Here is a 22,815-nt window from a genome sequence, read left to right on the forward strand (position 1 = left end):
TTGTTTTAGACAGCTAACAAAATACTCAGCTTACATTTTACTGTCAAGTATTTCTCTAAGAACAGAGACACAAAACTCATCATGTTCAGTTTTTAATAATGATGAAAGAAACCTACAGCATGAAAAGTTATGTTTAGCATTACAATCACAGATGGGACTTCAGCTGTCTATTCTCACAATTGTTTCATTGGATAAAATTAAATATTAACAATTAGATAAAAGAGATAAAATGATTAAATAGCACACAGTAGTGCTATAAATGGTATTAAACATACAGTACATATGCCTCCATGCAGTGTACACCCACGGACACACTAGCAGTCTGACATCACCAGCAATACCATTTTACAAGTAGTTAATAACATTATTCACAATCCAGCCATACAAACATATGATATAGTTTCCTATAATTATTCTGTACACATTGTATTTTGAAGGTAAGTGAATGCAGTCCTTCTGATAGTGCTGCTTAGCCTGTGCTGTCATCATGCTGTGAGTGGCTGCCACTCCAGTGACAGTTGTTCATGATGTGTGTAGTGCATTTCACACTTTGAGCCAAAGACACTGCCGGCACCAAGTTACACCATCAGCACCGTCAGTCTTCTGCTGTGTGATTGGGTCCAGCTTCAGTGATCAGCCACCACTGCAAAGGTCTTTGTTTTGGCTGTGGCTTCATCCTCTCGCTTTGGCTTTCAGATGGACCTCTGTACTGTGCGAAACCCAGTGGCACATAGAAAGTCAGTCAGTAGAACAGAAGGTTTAGCTGTTTCCCATTAATGACCCAGCATTCAGCCCCACATCAGGGTTGAGGGATCCTCTTAGAACCAACTTGGGGAACCATGAATAACAGCAAACACACAAATTAAAAGATGCCAGCTGAAGCTATTGTGGCGAGGTGTCGAGAGCCATAGAGTGTTCACCACTGAGTCGTCCTATGTAAACCATTCCCCTGCGGAAAAAGAGAGAGATGGTAGAGTTGCTGAACAGACTGCAACATAAGGAGATTTTAAATGAATACTCTACCTAAAATCTGTGGTTGTAATATGAACTTGAACAGTGGCTCTGAAAAGACTGCAGTTTGGGAAGGCGCTGTAGTCAGGTTGGATTCACTGAAGACACACTGTTCAGCCATTCCCTATTTGATCCATGCATTTACCTTCACCCATTTTATGAGTTCCCAGCCCTTTGTGGAAAATCTGCATTAATCACAAATTTCCCTACTAGAATAAAAGTACTACCTTACTTTTTGTTAAAAATCCCCGAAGGCACCGCTTTGCCTTTGACAAATGTGACAATTACAGTGAAGTGAAATTATGAGGCTTCAAAATGTCTAAAATCTCAATTTTGTCATCACAATAGACCATTTAATTCTTATTATTTAGGGAATATAAACATATAAAAATACTCAGCATACCTGAAAGTGGAGTAATTATCTACCAAAACATGGATGAATACATGTAGAAACACACTAAGTGGTAGGAGGTATTTCAATAAAGGAAACCTTTCAGGACATGGATTTCAGAAGCTAGCCATGAAATACATTACAACACCAAAAACTACAGTCTACTGTGTATCTGAAAAATATGATAGTTCAAAACATACTGAGCATATATTTGACAGTAGAAAAGTGGATTATGTGTCCGTAGTCTGAGAAATGTTTTTGTCCTTTATGTGAATCCAAACCGGCTGCTGCTGCCCTCCACAGGCCTACAAACCTTTCAGAGCCACAAAGGTACATGTTCACTACTCAGAGGTAAAGGTTTAGAAGACAAATGTTTAGTGCAGAGAAATATGAGAAAAGATTAATGTAATAAGGTGACAAAGAAATAAATCAACGTCTGCTTTTTGCCTTTTAATAAGAGAAAAGAAGGAAGAAGTGCAGAGTACACTGAGACCAGCTAGCAGGTTGAACACAAGGCTCAGAGAGAGTGGGCTCCACAAGGCAGGAAAAAAAAATCCAGACAAAGACGTGATTCATACCTGGAGCCCGGAGGTCGGCATGCACAGAGGCAGAGGACGAGAAAAGCCTCTGCAGGTAAACAAGTGATAAGAGAAAAGAGGAAAACTGTAGAGTGAAGGGAGGCGTTGGGGGGGGTCAGGGTGCCACCTACACTTTTTCCGTTTGTCTGTGCGTATGGAGTCTCAGTCTCAGTGTGTGTTGGGGGGGCGCCGCTCTGGCTGATGGCTGCTGAGTGGACAGTAGCTCTAGGAAGGATCATGTCATATGAAGGGTCCGGAGGGTGCTGCGTAAAAGTCAGAACATGGGCCATGACAAACACATCCAAGAGGTGAGGGGGGGGAATGGATCAGTCATCAACACTACGGTGAACTGGGCCGTGAACTGGGCCGTGCACTAGCCACGGTTACTGTCTTCCCTGCAGAAGTGGTGGCAGATTTACCACTCGCAGCCTGGACTCTAAGTCTCTGAGGTCACACACAAGTAAACACAAGAAGGCTTCCCGTGTCTACTGTGCTGAAAAAAAGTAACAACTCTCACTGCTGCAATCATGTAACACAGCCAGAATGGAATAAACAGGAAAACGCATGCGATTCCCAGTCAGGAGTGTCCACACATTATTCCAAAGTGGTCATCCCTGCTGCTAAACGTCCAGTCAGACCAGATAAACAGCCTGAATGAGCTACTTCAGCTGGTTATGTATCTGTAGCAGAAACCAGATTTAAAAAACTAAACAAGTAAACAAACAAAAAACTATGTATAAAATGATCTCAATGGTCTGTATTAATGTTAATAATAGATTTTATTTTTAAAAATAAATTATGTCATTTATACAATTAAAAATATATTTTACTTTTTGGATATGTAATGTAATGGCCAAGGCACCTTTTCTGTCACATGCAATTCTTTTGTGCCGTTTTAAATGTGGCTGATAAATTGTCTCCACTCCATCACTGCTGGCACAAACTCTGACTCACCTACTGAGTTCACATACACCTACTCTACGATTAGCTTGTAGGTGTGGGCTGCTTCAGCAATCCTACTCCTGTCTTAGTGAGCAGGTACTTATACTAACTGCATCTTGTTTCTCTAAACATGTTTTGCTTATATTGAATCTAAATTTTACTTAGCTGTCAAAGGTTAGTGTCAGCAGTTCATTTGAATGATGAGTTGCTTATCACAGGATATGCATGTGTGCTGTCCCTACACTGTTTATTGCAGGGCTTATTCAAATGTGCACCTCTGTGAAACAATCCACCTGGATGTATACTCACATTTCCCACTGACTTGGTGATGAGAGCCAGCTCAGTGGGCTGGTAGACCGAACTGCGCACCTGGCCGGTGTAGCCGCTGTATGGAGACACGGGCTTGGGTCCTGGGGTGGAGATACAGAGGAAACACCATTAGTCTGTCCTCTAACAATCCCACTGTGTGATATCTTTAAATGCTCCTGGGCCACAGTCGCTTAAACCGTTATATTACAATCACCAAACCAGCAGTACATCACCATAACAAGACCATAACTGGGTTTCCAGCTACATTTCATCACAGAATGTGGCATTTCTTTCTGTTTCGTGTGTTAATTTGACAAACATTACAGCATAAATAGATACTTTATTTATCCTGAGGGAAATTCATTGCTCCACACAAATCTGTTTTCACCTTCTGCTACTTCAGTGGACGCTCAAGTTACATGATTAATTCACTGAATTCCAATTTATTTTTATTAATATTCCAACTTTTCTACCTTGAGTTGATTTTACATACATCAGCTTTTAGTGCAAAAAAAAAAAAAAAAAAATTGCATAAATGCATCATGCTTGGCTGAGGTGGAAAAACTTTGTTTCAATAAAAGCACAGTGTAACAAAGTGTAATAGAAACAGAATTAGAAAAGTAATAATCATGATGTACAGTACATGAAGCCTGTGACTTAAATGCCCAAAGAAAAGATTGAAGAATAGCAACAGACCAAGACAGATGTGTGTGGACTGATGAACGTTCCTCAGATTATACATGGAACAAACAAAAACATTGTATTTCCATCAGTTCTACCATTTCAGCTTTGGCTGTTGCTCTTCTACCTACGTCACCTTTTGCATCCTACTCTTCTGCAGTGGTTTAACGGCTCTAACTGGAAAATTAGTGCCACCAGCTGTTTATCTTTAAGAACCAACCCCAAATATCCAGATTACAGCAGCAGTTAGAAATGCACATTAATTTGATTTTCTTAAAAATCTGTGAACGTTTCCACTACATTTGTTCAGAAACACCACTTTCAGGTATGTGCAAAAACCGTTTTTTTTTCATATTTCAAGATGTTTCTGACTTTCCGGCATATCCACTCGGTTCTTTAAGCACAAACTGAAAATGCACATTAAAAAGAAGCGGATGGAAAAACACATCATGAGGCACCATCCCATATCCTGTACAAACACCCAGCAGAGATAGAGGTGACACAGGACTTTGTCACACTTAGTGGCACCTAAAGCCAAATATTTTCCTCTAGATAAAACTGCTGCCACACCTCAGTTGTCATGGACAGTATACAAACAAAAGGTGTAATGTTTCTGGTGGGAATCAGAGGTACAGTGGGAGTGTTTACAAGTGATACAGTGGTGAGGGATGCAGTTAGATTCTAGACAATCATTAACAGCAACGATCCAGAAGGCACACTGCCTCCGAATCCCTGGCTGAAACGTTGAGAAAGAAATGTATCCAGATGTTTGATCAAACTTCCTGTCCTCGTGCTCATGGCTATTATTGGCTTTTTACATGTATGTCACAATGCAAGGACATAACTAACTTATCAGGGCGTTAACTGAGGAGTTAATGACATGAACTATTGCTGCTCTGTGTCATAAACCCTGATCAGAGCATTTTATCACACAGCAGTTTGCAAACAGTATTTCACTGCTCAAAATGGAAACACAGAGCTTCCCAGCGTGATAAGCCAACACCCTCCTCACCTTCATCTGAAAGGCTGCAGACTCTGGGACCACACCGTTCTGGACTTTCTACTGCAGCATCACATCCTGCTCGGCTCTGCACTGAAACAGCTCAAATTCTGTGTGGTCATCACACAGATCACACAGGCTATTCTGCGGCGTATTGGTCTGTTCTGATGTTTTTGTGGGCTTCAAACTTTTACTCATCACCTATCTGTACAAGGTCACCCTGACTATCCTCTGATTAGCAGAGTACTTTATCATACCAACAGCCTTTAAAGGGACAAAGGATGGAGTGTACAGTGCACTGTCTAGAGGCGCTCTCCTGACAAACGATGGGTTGCACAATATGAACCCAGAGACAATGAACTTTGAGTTTGATTACTTGTGATAAGGAGTCAGGGAGGTTACTGTGTGACTGATGTGTGATATGTACAGTGAACCTCAACTCTAGTTATTACCTCACAAGCAAAGGGAAACTTTTCCAGTATGTCAACTCAGGAAAACATCAGATTTACAGGGAACAGCGGGAGCAAAACTGCTTCATGAAAAAAAAAGTGGAGGTTTATTAGTCAGACTGCAGTGAAATGACACATGAAACCCAGCCATGCTGTCAGTGAGGGAGAGGCCGTGCACTACATACCTTGGTTGGGCTCATCCATGGAGAAAGCTTTGTTTTCCATGAATATGTTCTGGGAGCTCTGTTCCTTCAGGATCGTCTCGTAGCCGACTCCTTGGGCCGGGTACAGCTCATCTCCGTAGCCTTGCTGGATTTCATCATCGCTGGTCAAACAGCAGATTTCAGGCATGGTGTAGAGGATGACAAACACCCACGCATTTGCCACCAAGGCGATGGCCAAGGTGGGGTCATCCCATGTGGGGCCCCCGTGCTTCCCGTTTCCGTAGACATACATGACGATCCATGCCACCCAAATTCCCACAGACAGCAGGCTGATCAGAAGTATCCAGACACCCATACACTTCCACTTCTTGTGTCTACCTGCCATGATGGCCAGACTTGCCACCATCACAGCCAGGATTAGGGTCATCACATATATCAGGGCCATGACGAAGTCCTGGTTGGCGATGTTGCAAGGCGTAGCCATGGCTCTGCCAGTTCCAGCTGTGGCGTTGAGCGGGCCCAGTGGGTGGCGCACTATTGTGATGATCAGCCATTCTGTGTTGATGACCACCTCCACCAGCCACAGCCCCAGTGCCCCCAGACACAAACCCCAAGCTCGGGGTCCACTGTCCTTCCTGGCGAGGATGTTCAGGTTCACACACTGCATCAGGAGGCAGGCGAAGCAGCCGCCAAACAGCACGCCAAAGAGGAACCTCCGTGAGGTGCAGGTGGAAAAGTCCTTTCCCACAATGAAAGCAAAGGTGAGACAGAAGAGACCAGCAGTGCAGATCAAGAAGAAGGCGTGGAGCGCCACCGAGCTCCTGCGTTTCTTGTCTTTCAGGAAGGGCAGGCTGGCCAGCAGCGAGATGAAGAGCACAAAGCAGAAGACGACACCGGCTGCAGCGAAGGCCTCCAGCACAATGCCCCACGCGGCACTGAAGTCACACAAGTTGTAATAGAGGGAGTCCAGGTTAGGGCCACAACCCTGAGGAGTGACATTGGCAGCCATTGTGACCAGCAGGGATCAGAGTTCTGGGATTCTGGGAGAACCTGCTCAGATGAAAGAACAGAGAAAGTCTGAGACAGGCCTGACGTGAACAGGTCCTTACAAAGACTCTACCCACAGTATGTCACCGGTGTTAGATTAGGATACTGGAGTCTACACCCAATCCAGGAAGTGTTACACCAGTATGAGTCAGGGTACTGTGACAAAACATTTGCATGATGTTTACACAGAAAATATGTAATAAAAAGAGAGTCAGCTGTCATTTGGAGCTGGATTCAGCAGGCGCCGAGGAGGAGCGTCAGACTCCGGACTTTCCCCAGCTTTGACTGTTAATCATTAACAGGATCAAATATTTTCTGTACATCATGACTACATCTGAATCCACAGGGTGAAAGGTGTTAAACCAAAGCACAGGGGCAGAACTGAAGACTTCGAATGTGAATAATACACATATGAAATCAACAAATGGTGCTAAGTGCCACTTTGAGTACGGTCAGTCCTGTTTAATAAACTACTACTGCTTGCTGTTACTTTAGTGTGTGACCTCTAATCACACAGAGACTTGAGGGTGCTACAGGTTCGTTTTCAAGTTTTCGTACCTGTGGTGTATGAACTGTTTCTAGGGAAAGCTCAAGGACCAACTGTTGTATGGCATGTCTGCAATTTCTGAATGCTCAAGGTAGAAACCCAAGGTGAATTTTCACTCCAAACAAAATAATAATAAAATTAAAAAAAACGAAAGAACAAGGCAACAGTCTGTCTTTGAAATATTTGAAATACTCGACCAACAATCTAAAACAGATCAAGATTAGACCAAGGACTCATAGCAGGTTAGACTGAGGGACCTCAAACTTCAATTCAATTCAAAGTTGGGCAACTAAGAGAGAAACATCATCATAAGACCCATTCGGCTTTCCATCCTGTCACATGATCTTCCTCAGCAGAAATGTTAGGGCTTGTGATAAAGAGAAACGAATAGAAAAATAGGCTAAATCTGCATGATGAATTGGTCCAGTCGATTTAAAAGTAAAAATAGCCAGAATGAGGTTTCCACCCTCTCCAGTGTGAGAACCTGCTGCTTTTCTTTTTTTTTTACCACCATTAGAAATGAGATACAGAATCTTTAAACAAAAAGCAAAAATGCATATTCCACTATTTTCCAAAATGATCCTGACTATGAAAAAAATAACCAGCAGACTAATCGGCAATAAAAATGAATGTGTTGTGACTGAAACAACACAACAGCCTCTAAATGGAGACGGTGGTGAGACTATTTTCTTTTTATACAACTTACTGTACATGTGAGACAACAAGATAACTGCATGGAAACCAACAAGGTCAAGGGCAAAAGGCTGGATAACCAAGCAAGAACAATACTGGTACATTTTGTTGAATTTCTTAACACAAACTACCACAGATAACAACGCTGTCATGTATTCTTGCCTTTTGCATCCTCATGCTCTAATGCAGCATGACGCAGTTGGGTTACCAGCAGCATATTGTTGCTCTGGGGCCCCTGGAAGGTTTACGGGGCCCTGGTAGGACTGAGTTTGTTGTGTCTATCATCTGTAACCATTTCACTGTCGTGTATTTAGCGCGTACAAAAGCAACCTCTCCTGCTAGTTGACTTCGTTAACCAGATAAAGCTATGATTTGAAAAAACAGGCCACTCCATGAAAGGAGTGATGCTACTGTACCTGTACACGTCGTTATGTACATGTCTACTAGGCTGCTTTAAACATTAGATCCTTATTTTACGCTATCTGAACCATAAAAGTGTTTGATTAATGCTTCAGTGTGTGTTCATGGATTCCAGTGACAATTAAAATGCACCAAGTGTACTTATAGTCATCCCATCAACACTAGTATATATTAATATACTGCATTGAAATGTTTGCGTGAATATATTTGTAAACATACAGAAAAAAACATCAAATATATCTTAAAACTCTGAAAACGATCATTAGCCCAGGTTTAAACACATAAGTACGTTATGGTGGGTTTGATTTGTGAAAGTACCTGGAAGCTGGCAGCAGACTTCACCTCGGAGCTGGTTGCTGATCCTCACCTGCTCCAAACGGCGCTGATAAATCATGGAGAGTTAAAGTTTCTAATCTCCGCCGGATCCGGTAGAAAACCTCCCCAGACTCATCCCTGCTCAGCGTGCGTCAAATGAGAAGTACAGTAAAAGTCTACGCGTCTTTTCACGAGCTCTTCCTCGCGACCTGGCTGCTGCGATGTGCTCTCTCTCTTCCTCTCTCTCTCTCTCTCTCAGAACCGAAACACCTGAAGTCCGACTGGTGGCGCTAGAAGCGGCGTGTGGGGACATCTGGCGGTGAAAGTGGGTAACTGCAGCAGCATCAGGCGGTGGCAACACAACAGACACTTGTATCGAAATCAGCGCTACACATCCATCAACATGTTTCATTCATCTGAACCACCGGTCATCGTGACTCTGTCGCTGTTACGTAACAATTTAATACAACTCTTTTCTGGAGTAAACTGTACTTTACTAAATGACATACAAGACATAAACTGAATTCACTTGTTTTATTCTGTGGTATTCTATTTTAGCTTTTAAATTTTTTATTTTATTCAAAACTTCTACTTAAATGCGTCTTTCTCATGTTGCCCTGTGTTGCTTGCCTTTTTAAGGAGTTAAATGTCCACAACTCTTTAAGGATTTGGTTTGTTTTGAAACCAGTCTAGAGCCACATTTGAATTTTAATTGAGATCACTGAAACTTTCTTTCGTTTTCATCTTCTTTATTTTCCTTGGAAGCAAAATGGAAATGGAAACCAATAAGATGTGGTCCGTAATCATCAATGATGATGCAGCAAGCTGTCATCAGGTTGAAGGGACTGACATTACATGAGGACACTGATGTGTGTGATGTTTTGGTCAGTGATTGAAGGAGCAGCCCCCCCCACAGAGCTTAGCCGTGTTCCTCCAGCGGACACCCACTCACACTTGTTGATCAGGAGCTGATTTTTTCTGCGTCATTTCCCCGGCCTCTGCAGAGTGGCCAGCTTCTCTGTGTGGACTTTCATTCTGCCATTGCCCCCCACCCCCACCCAGGTTTAGCTCTCCATTCTCTCTATCTGTGAACCTGGCAGGGCTCGGTTTCTGTCAGTGCTCCATTTCCAGATGTATCTGTTTTCACACTGTCCGACTCTGACCCGCACCTCCACCATGTTTCCTTCCTGAGTTTCAGTATTGAGCGATTCACTGTCTCCTTGAACCAATACCCCAGAGAGACATTAGAGAAGACTGATCTGTAGCAACGCATTCATTCTGGAGCCCTGAAAGGACAAATCTGACCTTTCTATTGCAGTATTTTCCTTCATTTTTTGATGTAAAATTATACCCAACACAAAGACAGTGCATCAGTAAAGGCCGAACAGGCTCATTTCAGTGGAGAAACTGAGTTTGTTTTCAGGCTTTTTGATGATTTGCAACACAGAACGTCCACATCACTGGCAGATTTATGTCCTCTTTTTGTCTTTTTCAAAATCTACAGTTGTTATAACATACTCATCTGATACACAACAGAAACTGTACCAGTCCTGTGTTATTTATATAAAACTCTTGTCAGTGCTCACAGACAGGACCGTTCTGTGTTACGGAACAATGAACAATGATGTGAACGCTGCACATGAAGTCAACAGAACGACAACAGGCCGACATGCATCATGTTCACACTCATTGAGACAGGGAACGTCTGTTCTGACTTTATCCAAAGAAACAGCAAAGGATTCACAACGGTTGTTCCAGATTTTAAAAGACACTTGTTTTAACCCAGTAACTCTAAAGTATTTTATAAGTTAAATTAAACAATAACATAGTTCCGCTGAAAGCTGTTCTCTGTGCACTGCCCAGAGTAAATGGGACTTGGTTTGGAAAAGAGCTTCAGTTTTTCACTGTTCTGAGCAACAAATACATTCCAAGATCTAGATTGTAAAACAGTGAAATAAGCAGCATGATCCCAAGAACAATCCATCCATTCATCTGTTAGCTGTACGCACCGATGCACACAGGGGGCACTGGGTGAAAAGTCAATCATTCCACCATTCACACTTCTGGGTAATAAGCGTTAAGTACTTCTTTTAACTGTCCATAAAGAACAAGCTTCCCGTATTTAGACAAGTGCTGCTGATAGGAAACACTGAGCAGCAGGCAGAGCTGAATGGGAGCAGAGTCAGGGGACATGACCAGGTGTTTGAACAGGCACAAAGGACAGGTGTCATCAGACAGGGGACGTGTGGACGTGTGGCTGCTGGGGTTTTCCTGCTCCTAATGTCCTCACACCTCTTCTCCCTAACAGCTCTGTAGATGTGTAACAAGCTGGGGCTTTAATCAAAGCCTGCTCTGGTTTCTTGGTACCAAATTATGGCCTTGAGTCATCGCTCCGCCGCTCACTGTTCTCACACACTCTCGTATACCCCCCTGTGTTATTGTCAGGCAGCAGGAGACATCCTCAAAGAAACTGTTTGTATCCACATTTGTGTCTAGACTCGGAACTCAGTGTGGGACGACAGGAGCCGACGGACACGGGGACACATGAGAGCACTAACACTGTATCTCCAATTGTTCCAGTAAATATGATGAGGACTGGGGGGCGATGACAGCAGGCAGGTGACTTGCATCACAAACATTAAGCCTGAATGCTGGTCAGAGCAGTAAATGGATTTAAGTTTAACATTCACTGTTCTTCATCCTTAAACATCTGCATCTTTAGCTGCTGCATGTCTCTTTGCAAGTTAGTTGCTCACTTCGTTGGTCACCTGCTTGGTGCCAAGCAAGATGTGTGCCTCAGTTATAAGAAGCTAACAGCTCCCTAGAGCTGCAGGATTAGGTGATAATTTGCCCTGGCTTTCATGTCCCCAACTCTGCAAAGTCAAGCTCAATACGTTTGTTCTTTAACATCATCAAAAGTGCAACTGAGACTGCAGCTGCAAATTCCAGCTGATGAGTCTGTTGCCGTTCACAATTTTAAACCAAGATTGTAAATGAAAATAAGGTTTGAGATTCAAACTGATTAGCCATAATTTGGGTATTAGCTATAAAATGTTTAGATATGTCAAAACTAATAAAATGTTGCCAAATCTTTAGGGAATTTCAGTCCTTTAACTTTTGAAATTTCAAAATTCTGAATTGTTTTGGTGAAATAAGATAAAATTCAGTGTTTCACAAAATTAACAAACAAGCCTTCTTCAACCTTATCTTACCACACTAAGTAAAACTGATGAAGTTACAGCGTGTGTTGTCGTTAGAGTGTTAGTTCTCTGTCTCCACTAGCATTTAATGTAGCTCCAGCTTGTTATTTTTAAAAATCAGGAGTTAGCATCAAGGTGTTTATCGTGCCACAGGAAACGTTCATTCTTCAGATCATCACTGAAAACCAGGAGGGATGACATCTAACAGAATCCATTCATCAAACTGACAGCAGAGCTCGCTACACCCAGTGGCATTCATTAAAAATATACACAGTACATGACAACAACAGTTGGCCCATTCCAAACTCATAATCACACAGTATATGGGAACAGACATTACATGCAGCTTTCTTATCATTCACTAAAAGTAACACTGACAGAACGGATGCATTAATTTTCATCAAATTAAAATGATTTAACATGAAATGGTTGATGCCTGCATGGTTGCATGTGTTTGTTCATGATAGAAGTGTGTTCCTTCTTGTGAGTTTCTGTGCATGTGTTTGTGCAGGCTAATCTGAGGTTTGTTTAGCCAGAGCTGAGGCTGTGTTGGTGAACTAGCAGACCGGCTGTTTGAAGAGCAGGGACAACAAGCTTTCATCTAAAGCTCCACTGAGTTGGATTTCATGAAAAATAAACACTTGCCTCCGCAGCTGTGGTTTTGTGACTGGGAGCCTGAGTGTGATTCTTTGCTCGAGTGGCTGTGCTCAGCAAGGTGGATTTTCTTTTGGGATTTCAACATCTTGACAACTGCAGAAGACAGCACCCAGTCCACATTAAAACTCTCAGTCCTCCTTCGGACTGAGGCTAACTGACTCAGAAAAGTGAGAGTAGGTGAACGGTTTAACAGCTTCCAACAGAATTCATTATTTTGCTCATTACTTTTCTCCCTTTGTACACTTACCTTAGATCTAACTGCTGATTTAATCAGAGAAAACAAATTGATAGATTTTTCTTGTAACAATATAAAAATGTCACATTCCTGCCATGTATAGAAACCAAGGAAACACAAAAACCTAGTTTCAGTTTGTCATTCTTTTGAGGAAAAATAAATAAACTGTCACAGTTTTGGACTTACAAGGACAAACAACACCCAGTGAGACAGTATAGTATGAAAAACATACTTCTTGTGGGTTGAGTTCAGTTAAGGCCTTTTGAGAGAACTCCCAGGCCGAGTGGCGACCATGGCTGGAACACAGTGTGCGTCCCTGGGGGTCACGAGTGCTCAGGGACCGTGGGATAAGGGGTGTGTTGGATTAAGAGGAGGGGACCCAGGGTCACGAGGGCTTTTTGGCCCTGTGTGGTGACAAGGGGGTGGAGTCTCGCTGTGAGCGCTTGTTGGTCCCACTGTACAGTGAAGAGATGGAGGCATTGGCGGGGGTCTGTTGCTGGGCGAGCACGCAGCGAAGATGCAGTGGGCCCCCTCTGAGCAGCACGATATCCCGCACAGCGCTGCGGAACGGTTTACTGACGAAGCAGTAGAGGAAGAAGTTGACAGCTGTGTTGAGCATGGCCAGCATGTTGGACAGGTCATAGGCCAGGTGGACGCGCCAGTCTCGGTGAACTGAGGACACATACAGGTGGTAGATGACCACGACGGTCCTGGGGGCCCACAGCACAGAGAACACGGAGGTGATGGCCAGTAGCATGCCTGTGGTTTTCCCAAGCCGCCGCTGGCAGGCCAACTTTGGCCCAAGCTCTTCCTGGCAAGGCTGCTGCTGCTGCCTCGCCTGTGGATTATTAAGGAGTTCAGCACCAAGAAGATACTACAGGGCAGGAAGTAGATGATAGTGACATGTGTCCATATGAGGATGGTGTCCAGCTCTGTGGGCTGGTGGCTGTTCCTCCACATGTCTGACCACCAGAAGAAGGGCACGCCTGATGCCAGAGATAAAGTCAGGACCACCGCAATGATCTTCCTGGCTCTGGCCGGGTAGCTGATCTGGCGGTGGAGGAGGGGGTGGCACAGTGCCACATAGCGGTCCACAGTCAGGGGTACGGTGGACCAGATGGAGGCATGGTTGGCAGCAAACTCTGCAGCGCTCACAAAGTGGAGCAGCGGTGCAGGGACCTCACGGTGAAACACTGCCGTCTCCAGGAGGAAGCCGACGAAGATGATGAAGAGCTGGGACAGAATATCTGAGCCAGTCACTGCCAGAAGGTAGTAGTACAGAGCTTTCTTGGTGCGGCATGCCAGTTTGGACAAGGCTACTGCTGTGAGGACATTCACTGACAGAGAGAAGCACAAAGAGAAGGAAAAGGAAATTATATTAGTTGTTGTTTTTTTACCTCCATGAAACAGTCTGCAGGAGGAATGCTACCCAACACAGAGAGAAAACTGTGAAACTGAGAAAATGTTTTCAGGCTGGAAAACTGTTAAACTTACTGTAATGCTCATATTTTATGTTCGTTTAGGCTGATATTCAGCTCTCTGGATAATGTGAGGGGGAATGTGAGGGGGAAATTGCCTGTAAACAAAGCATGGTGCCTATAAAATATTAAAAAAATTACAAGTCAGTGCATTTAAATATGATTTATTTGTAGCTTAATATATGTCTGATACTGACATGATAGTTACTGCTGTCATTTACAGTAAAGTGCAGTAAATTCAGTCAGTTATGATGAGATTAATTGTGGATAGACTTCCTGATTCATATGCATACATGCATTAGGAGTCTCAGTTTCCCTGTACCAACATGGTGCAGCTCTACAATGACGAGAAGAGGCTCATGAGGCATGTTGGGAGATGAAGGACGAAATTTTAGCTTTAGACAAGGTTAACTGTGACTATCTGACTCACTTTAACTACAGCTGCTGGATCTTTAGCTCGGAGCCTGAGTGCAGTGCCTGCAGTGGGCTTCATTCTTAGCTACTTTTTAAAATGACTGTAGTCTTTTATAAGCTGTTTCTATGGAAATTATATATATATCTATTGCACCAGGAGTGGGCTACCTCTTCTATATCTTTTTCTTTTTCCAAACATCTTGTTCACAGCAGGATATTTAGAGAACCCTTCAGGCATACCGCTGTTGACTCTGGCCCTGTGGCCTTGATATTTATTTGGCCCCTGGGAATAATTACGTGCTGCTATTCAGAGGTCATCTGGTTGCTCTGTTGACACATCCACTTGGTTTGAACACCACTGAATCCCTCCTGGTCTGAATCAATACCAAATCATGGCCATCGACTTCCAAACGAAGCTCAGTAATGAGAACAGTGCTGGTGGCTGTTCATCAAAGTGACAGTTATTTTCACTTTTTGCATTACTGAGGTGATATGTTTTGATTCCAGACAGTTGGCTGCAGGGATGGGTAACAGGAGAACACTCATGAACCCAAACACGTTGATTATTAGATCATTAGTTCACTGTGAAAAGAGCCATCAGTGGTTGGTCGTGTGCTGTGAATTATCTCAATGGTCCACTGAGCACCAGTAACATCCCTCTCGCTCACTGGTGTATTGATTGTCTTGTGTAGTTCCACTATTGTTATAAAGATCAATACACAGACTCAAAGTGTGCTCAGTTTACACACTGACTATGGGTCAGTACAAATGCACTAATAAAATGAGGTAGACTGGCAATTCATTTTCTAGAATTAAAGGGTCAGTTCACATAAATTACAAAAAAAAAAAACAATGACTTCATCTCTTCCTGGCCATGTTTGGATATGATTTGGTTTTAAATGATTGTGTGGGTCACTGACCATTTAACTCCTAATGCCCACTGCATGACACCTTGATTGTGTACCTGGTACTCCAACACAGAGCAGGACACTGTAGTAGATGATGGGGATGGAGCCCAGGACACATTTGGACTTCTGCAGCTCCTCGGGTTTCCGGCCCAGCTCCTGGTGGCCGGACATTGTCACATTGGGCCAGTCGATCATGACCTTGGTGCTTCTCCCAGAGAATAAGCTGGAGACAGAGACAAGTTATCAGGATTCAAAGCCAGTGTTTTGACATAGAAAGTAAAAAAAAAAAAAGGATTTATTCATTAGACTGATGTGGTTGGTGATGAAACTAGCAGAACAGTCATGCTTCAGCAGTGTAAACAGTAGAGGGCTCAGTACACAACCTTGTGGTGATCCTGTGCTCACTGTGGTTGTTTTAGATGTTACGCTACCTACTCTGACTGTCTGGCATGTCTCAGTCAAAAAGTCCACGATCCATCTGCACAAGCCAGGATCCACTCTCAGCAACAACAACTTCTCAGTGATCTGTTGTAGCATCACTGCACTAAACGGCGAGCTAAGGGCAGTTAGCGGGAACATGGCACAAGTGTTCTTGTTTTCCAGATGAGTCAGAGTGAGGTGGAGCATGATCATTTGCAGCTGATACTTTACGTTGCTGCATCTTTCACCTCAGTGATGTCAGGTAAATGGTGTTTGTGTTGCCAAGTGTTTCGCTGCTCTTCAGGAACAAATTGTGGAAATAAAAAGTCAGTAAACCAACTGAGTTCAGACTCAGGTGGACAACAACAGATGGGCTGACAGCAATGACCCCATCACCCTGCACCTTCCCTGCATCATTATCATCTCCTCTCCCCATCTAACCTTTTCACCTGGGTGCCATCCATCCTGTTTTTCTCCATATGTCCCTCTACTGCCTGCTCTTCTAATTTACTTCACTCATCCATGAAGCCATATTTGGACTGTGTTATCTCTCAGGCTTTCAGTGAAAAACCATTTGGAGATGCTCGACCAATTTAATTCATCATTCTGTAGCTCCACAATCACTCCATCAGTGAACCTGGCTCCATGATGCGAGTCCCCACTGCAAACAGTTGGTCATAGTTAATTACTGCCACTATAAAGGCTATTGCTGTGCATTATATGACTGGCACATTTTATAGCAGGACTGCGATCATAAAATAGAAGTGTGTCACGTATCTTATAGTGCTTGGCTGCTCAGATTCAGCTCAGCACATTAGACTAGAGATGCAAAAAGCAGTCATCAAAATCACTGGTGCAGTTCAGGATGTATGTGTAAACAGAAAACAGAATTTCTTAGACTAGCTACTTTGGCCTTTTCCTAGCAGTTGTCTAAAAACTGTGTAGGATATACTTGTATTTTGTGACTCATGGGAGGTTCAGTGAAATCCTGAGATGATGCATTTTGGCAGAAGAGAGCGGGAGGTTGGTCACTGGAGACAAGCACAGTGGAACATCTAAAACCGGCTCCTCGTGTGACGTCACCAGTCAAAGACACCTGAAGGTCTCGGCATGTTCTGGAACATCTTCAGAGTCACTGTGTCACCCTCCTGAACCACTCGTTTAATCTGGTATTCATGTTCTAATAAAATTAAAAATACTTTTCCAAAGTACATTAGTAGCTGTTCTGAAGCTTTCGATCATATTACATGATCTTCCCCAGCACACGCCCAGTCGTCACATCCACGTCGTTTTTTCTAAACATTTTTGTTGGTTTAGCATCATATTCTTGACCTTTTCATGCTCAGCTGTCATTCCAGCAGAAGGAGGAGTCCTTTAAGTGCTCAGAAATAAAAAGGGAAGTTTGAACATCCACGATTCCATGACAAGTGGAACAACTCTCCACCTGCTGAGGAGGATTATCTTCAGTGATCGAAAGCTCCAGAGCAGCTACTAAAAGGAACTTTTGTTGAGGTTATTTTGTGAACTGCTGTTACCAAAATCAAGAATGAACTTTTAAGTTCAGAAATGTAGAAAAAAAACAACAATTCTGCACCAAGAAAAACAACGGTTTGACACCAGCTTTAAATTGTTCTATATGGACTGAGGGACCTCAGGCAGCTCATGTGGAGGAGACTGTATGTCTGCATTAACTTTACATAGCTTGGGTGCAGGTGGATATCGTTGTTGTATATCTGACTTTTACCTGAATTGACCATTGAGCTGATGTATTTTTCATTTCTCCAGCCTCGGCTGTGAAGGTGTCCTGATAAGAAGTCTGTTACACTACTGCTCCCAGCGTTTTGGCGCCAAGACTTAAAGCCAGGCTATAAATTAGGTGACATATCTCAAAAGTCCGACATGTGTGCCAGAATTTGCAGTATTATACTGTTTATTATACTTTGCTGATAATCAGTAAAATCATGCTCATATTTCACTTGTTTTGTAACAGCACAGACTGAGACAGGACGTCCTATTCACTGTTACCAGAGGTACAACAGAACTTCTTTCCTTCTGTTTGCTGCAGTCTGTGTCCATACATGAGTGCACTGCTGAAAGGGATATATGCAAAAATTTAATAATGTAATAAGCTGATGTGTTGTTTGAAGAATTTATTAAAGCTGGTAACCAGGGCTGCGATTACAGATGACCGTCACTATCCATTAATGCCTTCAATAATTTTTTTAATGAGAAAATGAAAATGCCTATCACATTTTTCTAAAGTTTAAGGTCTTCATGTTCATTGTTTTGCCCATATGGCCCAAAACTCAAACATGTTCAGTTCACTATCATTGACAACTCAAGAAAACCGGCACATCTGAGAAGCTGGAATCACATTGTTGCCATTTTTGCTCAAAAAATAAAGTTATGAAGATTTCTGTGGAATTTAAATGTTACTGTTGATGCCATTTTGTACAGTAGTGCTCCTGATATTATCTCTGTGGACAGTTTATTGTTGTTGCAGTCAGAAAGTCCCACTCTGGATTAAAACACACACACACAACAGATTCACAGGAAACTACGCAGCCTAATTTTAACCCTTTGATATTGGCCTCAGTGTTTACTGTTCACTCTTCCCCCCGTCACTGATGCTGTCTGACAAAGCCGATGCTCAGTGAATGTTTGCTATAGTTTAACTTGCACTGCAGTAAAAATCTTATGGCTCCATACAACTTCAGACATCTCTGATCATCAGAACCGCTGCTTTGCTGAGACTGTTGTATTATCGGCCGCTACAAGCATCAGTGCAGCTGTAACCAAGTGGGTTTGCTGGTTCAAATGAGAAAAGCTGCAGCTGCACTCGAGCATCAGTACTTGACAAAATTACACAACAAACTGGGCAAAATGTCTGCTCTAGTAAAACACCTGATTTGTTTCCTCACCAGGCCATTTACACTGAGAGTTCACCATCACAGCGGCCACACGTATTTACACAGTGTCTTTTTTATTCCTGAAATCTTGCTGATGGGAGAGTTCTTGGGGTGGGCTAACTCTTCATCACACTTTCCTGTACAGAATAATTGCAACGGTCTCTTGTGTGCTACAGATTCTAGGGGTGCAATTAGAGCAGCTCACACTTCATGAGGTGTTTTATTAAATTCACTCTAAGACAGTTGCAATCTCCATACACTGGGGAAACTAAGTATACAACAAAGATTTGATCTTATTGGGCCTGCGCAGTTTCTCCCTTAAAAACATTGACTAGCCAGGGTTGCTGAGCTGAAGCATGTTTCTGTTTCAGACTATTCTGGATGGTCTTCCCAGAGCTGAGATGCAGCTTGAGGCTACAGGACACGGCTCTGCAGGGGACTCGGTATCCATGAAGCTGAACCGAGCTCTATTTGTGCTTCAGTCCTCTTAATTATTCATCAAGAGCACCTAACACAGCAGAAAGCTGCTGCCAGTGTAACTGCACAGCAAATACATCACTGTTTCCCATGACAGCAAGCAGATCTTTGGTGGTTCTTCAGTTTTTTGTCTTTTATAAAACTGATGTGCAACAGGCAAGACTGAAATAGAAATGTCCTCATCATGCAGCTGCTTTTCAAAATTTGTTCATGAAGCCAAAATCGTGACCTGTGGTCAGTGTTGTTAGGAAGACAGAACCCAGACCCACACGCTGGTATCAGAAATTACAGGCGATTATGATGATAAATGTCTCCTTAAAAGTCATGGGTGGGGAAAAGCAAGAAAACACTTCAAGTGAATTATAACGTCAATTATTAAACAATTGGAAGTGATACAATCCAGTCTCTCGCTCTGCTTCCATAAATAACTTTTACTGTATAATAAGACAGTACCGTGCAACAGCATTTGAAGTCAGTGATGTACAACAGCCCCGACTGAACAGCAAACAGAAACATTTCACTTTTTTAAAACAGAGCAGCTCCTACACTCAAATATAAACAACGAACAGAGAGTTTTCTTTGGCTTTCTTTGTCCTTGTGCGGTCAGTCTTACCTTCACATTCAGTTTCCACAGCAATTCTCTGCCTGGGTTACAGCCGCTCCTCTGCAAAGTCGTCTCCCTAGGGAGGCTCCTACAGAGTCCCCGACATCACGGCCGAACACCCGCTGTGGAGATGTGGAGAAGGAGAAGAAGAAGAAGTGGTGTCCAGGCAGCCGGCACATCACTGCGACCAGTTAGAGGAGTGAGAAATGAGGCAGAGGAGAGTGAAAATGTGGAGAGGGTGAGGGAGAGCAGAGAGAGAGAGGGAGGGATCTGTGGATGGAAAGAGGTGAATAAGGGAGGAAACATCGAAAGGAGGAGAGAGACGAGGAAGAGAGTGCAGAGAGGAACACAGGAAAAGCTGAAGGCAAACCACATTAAATCTGACAGGGACCAAAAAGTGGTCATATTTGTCAGGCTTTGTTCCAGTTCCATGTTGCAGAGGCATCTAATTTCAGTCTCTACAAAATAAATACACACGTGATCAGTGTGAGCAGCACCTGGAGCACAGATGCAACAGAAATCATGCACAAAACACTATCAAGAAAAAAATAACTAAGTTTACATTTTAAAAATTGCACATACATGTATTACATACAGTACTGTGTTTAACGTGGAACTGGATCACAGTGTTTATGTGTGTTGCATGTGCATCAACTTCACCGATTAAACACACACTTGTTTCGTTGTTTAGGTCGACTCAGGAAAACCTTCCCCCAAAAGTAACCTTACCTTATGAGGACCAGGTTTTTGTCTCGGAATGGGAGGTGGGTCCTGGTAATGTGACTGTGTGCAAAGATTTATTCGCCTCCAATGTGTTTAATAGAGGTACACACACAAACCGGAGACATAATGACCCCTACAGCAGCAGCAGCAGCAGTTTCTTAATTGTGTATTAACAGCAGTTGAAAGTAGCACAGCTGAAAGGGAGGAAACCACTATGATCAGTGGATCTGGGGGTTGTTGTTCTGTACAAGATAAATATGTCCTTAATTTAGCTGCATCCTTTGAGAAAACATCTCATGACTGCAAATCACTGATTAGAGCAAAGCTCCAAAGCAAACACTGCATTAAACGGGCAGGTTGGAGGAACCAGTTCATCCATCAGGTCAGCCTGTTGAAAGGCCATCTGCAAACCTGAGGTGTACGTGAGCCCAGCTTGGCCTCCCTCACCCTGCGGCTGCATTTTATGTGTTGATTTGACATTACAGCTTTGGCCTCACACTGCGGCATGGGGCCAGTCAAGCACATAATGAACCTTGGAAGGTGATCATGCACAGACGTGACTCGTCATCAGTCAGACCCGTTAGGCTGGATGTTGATGATGCAGGGGTTATGAGGGGTTAAAAACTAATGTTCAACAGATAAGAGTACACTCAAAAGGAACAGAGGCACCGTGGTAGCTTCTAAAGCTTTCAGTTTTTACTTTAAAACCATCTTCAGGAGCAGAAGAAGCAACACCAGCTGATGACAACCAGGTGTGCAGGCTGATTGCTCAGGTGCATTAGTGAAGATGGTGATGTCACATGTGAGACCCACCCACAACATCGCCCAAACAGCTTCAATTGCTGGCTTTTAAGCCACTGTTAAAGGTTTCTTTCTACTAATAGCAAAAGCCTTTGCAATAGCAGCATGTTCACTTTGATCACTTATTTCAGTGTTGTTGTACATTGTCCATAAACGATTATCTTCCACATGGGTTGACTCTGGCTTGGCTCCAGGTAACAGATCCAGCCTAACAGGAAGTTACAGTGTCAGCTCGTGTCACTGTTGTGTCCTTTTGAATGTTCACTTAATCAGGAAATCAGTTTTACCTGTATAAACCTTCTTCTGACAGAGGTTTAAATGGTTGTGTGGGTGTCTACCTTTTTTTTTTTTTTTAACTTTGTTTAATCAGGGATAGGTTCTCTGAGAGGCCATGTCTCCTTTGCAGCACCTGGAAGCTGCCCAGTACAACCACAGTCTAATCTGCTGACCACTGAGCAACTCCATTGAAGCAGTGGGGGTTAAGGGCTTTGTTTAAGGGTACAGATCCCTTTAGCCTTAAAGAGATGTATGCCTATGTATGTGAGAACAGGTCTTAGTCGTTGTCTATGTGCTTAGAGCCTGGATAGTGGCCTCTGCCTCTTATAGAGGGGACCTACCTCCGAGTTTAGAATTTAATAGCGTGAACAGACTTTGATGTTAATGGAGACACAGCAAGACCCTCTAATAATGCTCTAATTTATTGTACTGTATATCCTTAGCCTTTCTTTACAACTGCTCCATCTTCTTTTATATTAAGGGTTTCATTGGTAATATTGCTACTGTTGAACACCTCTGCCTCCTTTACACACTTGGGGCCAGCTGACAGGCTTCCTGGAAGCCCTGTGTTAGGCTCAGTAAAGCCAGATGACCCCAAGAGAGCCAGCCAAAGTTGAACTGGCTTCGTGGTGGCCTACAGGCTCCAGAAGGAGAAATAGAGTTTGTGGTTCGAAATAAGCAGAGTCACTGATCACAACACTTGAGTCTGTACTTTTGCATGGAAACACTGACCAGAAAGTAACAAGGAGTAATGTTCCTGAAGTGGTGACCACAGTAACATGGAAAACAAAGGGAATTCGGTGGAAACATGGAACATGAACGCTGGGCTGAGAAGCAGGAGAGTCACACAAGGAGCTTCAGTGATGACGAGAAGCCAACTGACATCCTGACTGTTACTGTCGCAGTAGCCACGTTTAGCTGGTATGAATAGCAGAAACTCTCCTTAGGCACAAAATGTTCAGCCAGTAAAGTCATTTATCAATGACTGACAACTCTTAAATATTCTAAATACAAATAAAATTTTATTTCTTGTGCAAACTGTACTGAGAAACGTCCTCACACTCAGTTCTGGTTCCAGAGCAGGAATAAGAGCTTTGTTGAGATCTGATGTGCAAGGTCTCTCCAGCTTCCTCTCCTCACTTAGTCCTTATGTAAGTCTGTGACCT

General features: G+C 43.1%; 2 protein-coding genes across 2 annotated transcripts; both read right to left on the reverse strand.

The window, feature by feature from the left end:
- Window positions 1-88: 88 nt before the first annotated feature.
- gprc5c (G protein-coupled receptor, class C, group 5, member C) lies at window positions 89-8,775 on the reverse strand. Its single transcript, XM_020604832.1, has 5 exons — window positions 8,551-8,775; window positions 5,547-6,575; window positions 3,232-3,332; window positions 2,112-2,243; window positions 89-949 (listed from the first exon to the last, which is right to left on the reverse strand). The coding sequence occupies exons 2-5, from the start codon at window positions 6,532-6,534 to the stop codon at window positions 917-919; spliced, it is 1,254 nt and encodes a 417-aa protein (XP_020460488.1). The 5' UTR covers window positions 6,535-6,575; window positions 8,551-8,775; the 3' UTR covers window positions 89-916.
- A 3,456-nt stretch (window positions 8,776-12,231) lies between these two features.
- Window positions 12,232-20,008, reverse strand: gpr142 (G protein-coupled receptor 142). Its single transcript, XM_020604763.1, is given in 4 exon segments — window positions 12,232-13,476; window positions 13,479-13,976; window positions 15,496-15,662; window positions 19,859-20,008. Coding segments are annotated over 3 exon segments (1,089 nt in total). The 5' UTR covers window positions 15,635-15,662; window positions 19,859-20,008; the 3' UTR covers window positions 12,232-13,024.
- Between the last annotated feature and the right edge of the window lie 2,807 nt (window positions 20,009-22,815).

The sequence above is a fragment of the Monopterus albus genome, unplaced genomic scaffold (genome assembly GCF_001952655.1).
Source record: "Monopterus albus unplaced genomic scaffold, M_albus_1.0 scaffold67.1, whole genome shotgun sequence".
In the NCBI taxonomy this organism is placed as follows: domain Eukaryota; kingdom Metazoa; phylum Chordata; class Actinopteri; order Synbranchiformes; family Synbranchidae; genus Monopterus; species Monopterus albus.

What these genes read in the sequence shown, in the direction of transcription:
- gprc5c (XM_020604832.1), bottom strand. Translation starts at nt 6,534, where the DNA reads ATGGCTGCCAATGTCACTCCTCAGGGTTGTGGCCCTAACCTGGACTCC. An exon ending in CATGGATGAGCCCAACCAAG is followed by an intron (nt 3,333 to 5,546) that starts GTATGTAGTGCA and finishes TCTCCACCCCAG; the next exon opens with GACCCAAGCCCGTGTCTCCA. An exon ending in TCACCAAGTCAGTGGGAAAT is followed by an intron (nt 2,244 to 3,231) that starts GTGAGTATACAT and finishes ACTTTTACGCAG; the next exon opens with CACCCTCCGGACCCTTCATA.